The sequence below is a fragment of the Ipomoea nil genome, unplaced genomic scaffold (assembly GCF_001879475.1).
Source record: "Ipomoea nil cultivar Tokyo-kokei standard unplaced genomic scaffold, Asagao_1.1 scaffold3016, whole genome shotgun sequence".
Lineage (NCBI taxonomy): Eukaryota > Viridiplantae > Streptophyta > Magnoliopsida > Solanales > Convolvulaceae > Ipomoea > Ipomoea nil.
In genome coordinates, this window is record NW_017619444.1 from 1,374,143 (window position 1) to 1,379,568 (window position 5,426).

At 41.1% G+C, this 5,426-nt stretch overlaps 1 protein-coding gene across 1 annotated transcript; it reads left to right on the forward strand.

Moving 5' to 3' along the window:
- The first annotated feature begins 677 nt into the window (after window positions 1-677).
- LOC109163262 lies at window positions 678-4,254 on the forward strand. The gene is made up of 3 exons (XM_019312015.1): window positions 678-1,592; window positions 2,411-2,953; window positions 3,971-4,254. Exons 1-3 carry the CDS (start codon window positions 678-680, stop codon window positions 4,073-4,075), a joined length of 1,563 nt encoding a protein of 520 aa, XP_019167560.1. The 3' UTR covers window positions 4,076-4,254.
- The last annotated feature ends 1,172 nt before the right edge of the window (window positions 4,255-5,426 follow it).

The following is a 5,426-nucleotide window of genomic DNA, read 5'->3' on the forward strand; positions in this document are numbered from 1 at the left end:
GACCGTCAATTTTTCTACCCATTATAGGTCTAACTCTCTTTGGCTCTTATTTGTATAGTAGATTGAAAGTGTGACCGTTTTTTGAAAGTGAAATGGAGAAATGTAGAAATAATAATGAAGAAATTGCAAGTTTGATGATGCAGAAGTAGAGTCCAATTTTGAAAGTGATAGAGTATTGCAGTGATAATAATATATAGCCTTATAAGTGTATTCTTTGGCAGGTGGCAGGTAGTATATATGAAAAAAAAAAAATACTATTTGTATTTTCATTTTGTACTCAAAATGATAAAAAGTATACACAAAATTTGGACATTGAGACTCAGATGACAAAATATATATATATATATATATATATATATATATATATATATATATATATATATATATATATATATATATTTTAGTGCACACAGGCAATGATTTAGTAGAAGTGATATGGAATATGGTAGCTGCGGGCAGGTATGACAGTTGAGTGCAACATAATATACAACAGACAGACAGTTAATGGCCACAACCAAGAAAACTCAAAGATCCGAACATCTCTCACTACGCTGTCTCTCCATCACTCACCTCAATCACAACGCGCGCCCGCACTCTTCCACTCCGATACAGACCTGCAACCCCTCCATCGCCACCATAGCTTCAACACCGCCGCCCTCCGATCCCATTCTTAGAAAATGTCCTCCTCCTCCGCTTCTCACCAGCGCCCCCTGCCTTCTTTCGGCCGCCTCCGCAAATCCGTCATGTGGCTCTTCGTCACCCTCCTCTTCATCTACGTCGTTTACTCCGCCAAGATCATTCTCATCAAAGATTCCCCGACTTGTAAGTGCAGCTATGGCGATAATAATAATAATAATAATAATAATCTCGCCAAAGAAAACCGCCTTTCTACTAACGACGCCGCCAATAAGCCGCCTTCTCCTCCTCCGTCCTCTTCCGAGGAGGAGGAGGAGGAGCCGCCGCCGCAAAAGAGGCCGTCCTTTCGCGACGACACGGAGCTGAAGCACATAGTCTTCGGGATCGCCGCGTCCTCCAACCTGTGGGAAAAGCGGAAAGAGTACATAAAGGTGTGGTGGCGGCCGCAGGAGACGCGCGGCGTGGTGTGGCTAGACAAGACCGTCAACGTCAAGAGCGGCGACGAGTCATTGCTGCCGGAGATTAGAGTCTCCGGCGACACCTCCCGGTTCAACTACACGAACCAGCAGGGCGACCGGTCGGCCCTGCGGATTTCGCGGGTGGTTTCGGAGACGCTGAGGTTGGGATTGGAAGATGTGAGGTGGTTCGTGATGGGAGACGACGACACCGTGTTCTTCGTGGACAATGTTGTGAGAGTGCTGAACAAGTACGATCACACGCAGTTTTACTACATCGGCAGCTCCTCGGAGAGTCACATCCAGAACATCTTTTTCTCGTACAGCATGGCCTACGGCGGCGGGGGGTTCGCCATTAGCTACCCCTTAGCTAAAGAGCTTGAGAAAATGCAGGATCGCTGCATCTCGCGATACCCGGGTTTGTATGGCAGTGATGACAGAATTCAGGCTTGCATGGCTGAGCTCGGCGTGCCCGTTACCCGAGAACCCGGATTTCATCAGGTAATCAATTCAGATTAGGGGGAATTATTGCACTCTTACCCTCTAACTAAATTATAAAATATAATTCAAGCTACGTTGGTCAGCTATTAATTGGATAATAACTATAACCTTCCATGTTTAATTTTATTGACTATGGTCATAAGACATGATTTATTCACAAATAGTGGATCCAATTTCCTTCCTCTTCTAAAAAAGTATAAATTAAGAATGACTCTCCTTGTCAGACGGTCTCACAGCTCCTTATCTGTGAGACGGGTCTGGTCAAGATGTAAAGTGTCTCTTATTTATAAAGAAAGGTGTATACGTAACAAACATTTTATTAATGATTAATATTACATTTTCCCGTATAAGTATTATATTTTTATCTTTTTTTGACCTGTCACGAACAAAGATCAATGAGACTGACTCACACAAATTTGTACCAGTGTGGGGTCAACCAATTCATGTTAACTAATGATTATATAAGTCAAGTCAGGGCAATTACCATGTAGTGTGATGGCATCCGGATTACCCTTTCAAATGGATGGTCGTAGGTTCATAAAATATAAAATAGAATAGATACTACCTTTTAAAGAATCATGAGTATGGATGGGAAAAGTTTGAATTTTTTTTGGTTGGGGGGAAAAGTTTGAATTGGAATAGAACAAAGCATGCATTTTTTAACCAAAAGTAAAAAATAAACTTTCATGATGAGCTAATTAAGATTCCTACTCTGATCTCTTCCATGCATGCATGCATAGAGCTAAATAGCTTATATTATTTAGTAACATGAAGATGATATGATTGAGAAATTATATATGTATATATATATATTGCAGTATGATGTGTACGGCAACTTACTGGGGCTACTGGGAGCCCACCCGGTGTCACCATTAGTGTCGGTCCACCACCTGGACGTGGTGGCGCCCATCTTCCCGGAGATGAGCAGAGTGGAAAGCCTCCGGCAACTATCGGAGTCGGTGAAACTGGACTCCGGCAGCGTAATGCAGCAGTCCATCTGCTACGACAAGCAGAGGTACTGGTCCATATCCGTGTCGTGGGGCTACGTGATTCAGGTGATAAGAGGGATGATTTCTCCCAGGGAGCTGGAAATGCCCACCAGGACCTTCTTGAACTGGTACAAAAGGGCTGATTATATGGCCTATGCGTTTAACACCAGGCCTGTCACCAAGCACCCTTGCCAGAAGCCCTTCATTTACTACGTCAACAAGGTCAGGCTCGACCGGAGTAGGAATCAGATCATCGGGATTTACTATCGTCACCGGGAGCCCTACCCTTATTGCCGCTGGAGGGCCGAATCGCCGGAAAATATCGACTCCATTGTCGTCTTGAAACAGCCTGACACTGGCCGATGGGAAAGGGTAAGTCAATTCAACTTCAATTCCGGCCCTCTGCTTTAATTTTGCAGAGTTATATGGCAAATTATTGTGTGGACCATGATTCACACAGCGTTATGTGGACCATAACAAAAAGTGCATTTTTAATATACTAAATGTACATTATTTTTGTACTGAATGTACATTATACAATATAATGTACACTCAGTACAAAAATAATGTACATCCCCGAATACAATGTATATTATTTTTGTACTGAATGTATATTATTTTTGTATTAAATGTACATTATTTTACAATATACAAAATATGGTTCACACAAGTTGTGTGAACCATGGTCCATACAATAATGATTGGAGTTATATATACCTAATGTAATGTAATGGACTCTTTATGGGCCCGCACCTATTTGTCTTTTCACTTATTGGGCACTTGAATCGCCCTAATTTTTCCCTCCACTAATGTCTAGTCGGGTTGGGGTGTAATGAACTCTTTATATTCGTCTTCTCACCTATTGGGCAGTTGAGTCATCACTCTAATTTTTGTCTCTGCTATCTAGTCAAGTCGGGGTGTGGGGTAATCATTATTCAATGAACCATGGTTCACACAGCCGTGTAGATCACGAGTAAGAGGTACATTTTTAATATTAAAAATGTATCTTTTAAAGATGTGTGGACCATGCATGATTCATTGAAAAATTTGTTGCAGGGTCTTGAGGCCAGGGCAAGAGAATTTTGCCTTTCATATATGATAGAGACAACTCCAACCAAATTGGTTTAACTTAATAACCACAAATTCAGAAGTTTAACTTCTAGGCTTCTAGCAAAGCAGCCTACTAGCTTAGCTTCTTAGTTTGAGCTAATTAGTTATAAGTAATCTAGGCAAGTTTACATCCTTCTTGTTCTTTGTGAACTAAGATTTCAAAACGGATTTAGCCCAATCCGTGCATATCTTAAGATGGTGATCGCGGGTTTCTCTCAACACTTATGATCTCCATTGCTATTAGCTAAGTACATTATTATGTTTTGAATATTGTTGCAGTCACCGAGGAGAGACTGTTGTAGAGTGTTGCCATCGAGACAGAACGCCAGAAATCTGTACTTGTGGGTGGGGAATTGCCAAGAAGGTGAAGTGAGTGAATTTTAGATAAGGAAGCTCAAATCTCTGCGCCAACGTTAACGTTCATCGATCTCTCAGCTTTGGATTATGGGGCAAATCAAAGGAAACCATATATATATATATATGCATGCATGGATACATATATAGGTGCAAGCTGAGACAGGAGAGTATATATAATGTCTTAAATGAGATAGGAATTGAATGAAATTAAGGATATACATATGAATTGAAGAAACCTGCATTCTGGACAAAGTTGTACTCCCTAAGCTAGTAACGAAATGGAACATGACGATTTTTCAGTCATCGGATATGAATTATGTTTTACAGATTTTTTTTATTTTATTTTTCATGTTAATTAAATTAATGACGAATTTTCAGTCATCTGATATGAAATATGTTTTACAAAATATTTTTTCTAATGTTAAATTTACTGAAATTAAAGCATATGATAAATATACTCCTGGAGGTAATTTATTCCCTATATTATTAACTCACTAATCCCCTTATATAAAACTAGACTAGAGTAGCATTATATCGGAGATGCTACAACAACTAGTTCACCCTATAAATTAAATATTCAAATAGAATAAGCAAAACAGAACTACAAAATACATATAATGCACATGAGCAACCTAGGACAACACTAGCTGATGACTTATCCTTTAACACGCCATCTCTTCTTAAGGCATATCTAATGGGGGCAAAGACTGAAATATGAAGGAATTATAATTTGTTGACAATAACGGGACACTTTTGAGAAGTGAATTATTTTAGGAAAAGATTATTTGGGACATGTGTTTTTGAGCCAGAAATGCATGTGGAACATGCGTTTGAGGAAAATAATTTTTTTCCCTGAAATTAATCATAGATGTGGTACTTTTTGCGTATGAGGTATTATATCAGAGACGCATGTGGAATTTGTGTCTCTGAACCGTATATACCATGAAAATGCGTTTCTCGTCTAAGCAGACGCATGTGGAATTTGTGTCTCTGAACCGTATATACCATGAAAATGCGTTTCTCGTCTAAGCTTCTGCACTGCCCTCAGCTTGACGGCTGCCTCCATCGCATCCAAACCAGTCGAATGAGTATGCACGATTGTGGAGAGCGGGAGAACCGAGGACAAGGTAGTCAGCGAGCCCGGTCTGTGCATTCGAGGCTGGGCCCAGGCGCCACTCGGCGCTCCGCACGAGAACGGTTAGGCGAAAAGGTGCCCAGCCGAGTTTGGCCCAGTCGGCAAGACAAGGGGGGCCCGTGAAGAAAGAGTAACTCGCACGCGGCTGACTAAGACTCAAAGTCGGCGAACTAGGAAACGAGCAGCGGAGGACAAGCGTCAAGCCGAGTCCCAAGAAGGAGAAAGTACTGAGTCGACGGGAAA

Bases quoted from the DNA above. Each gene is read 5' to 3' on its own strand.
- LOC109163262 (XM_019312015.1), top strand. From the start codon at position 678: ATGTCCTCCTCCTCCGCTTCTCACCAGCGCCCCCTGCCTTCTTTCGGC. The intron at 1,593-2,410 runs GTAATCAATTCA...TATATATTGCAG, and splicing joins GAGAACCCGGATTTCATCAG to TATGATGTGTACGGCAACTT. The intron at 2,954-3,970 runs GTAAGTCAATTC...ATATTGTTGCAG, and splicing joins ACACTGGCCGATGGGAAAGG to TCACCGAGGAGAGACTGTTG.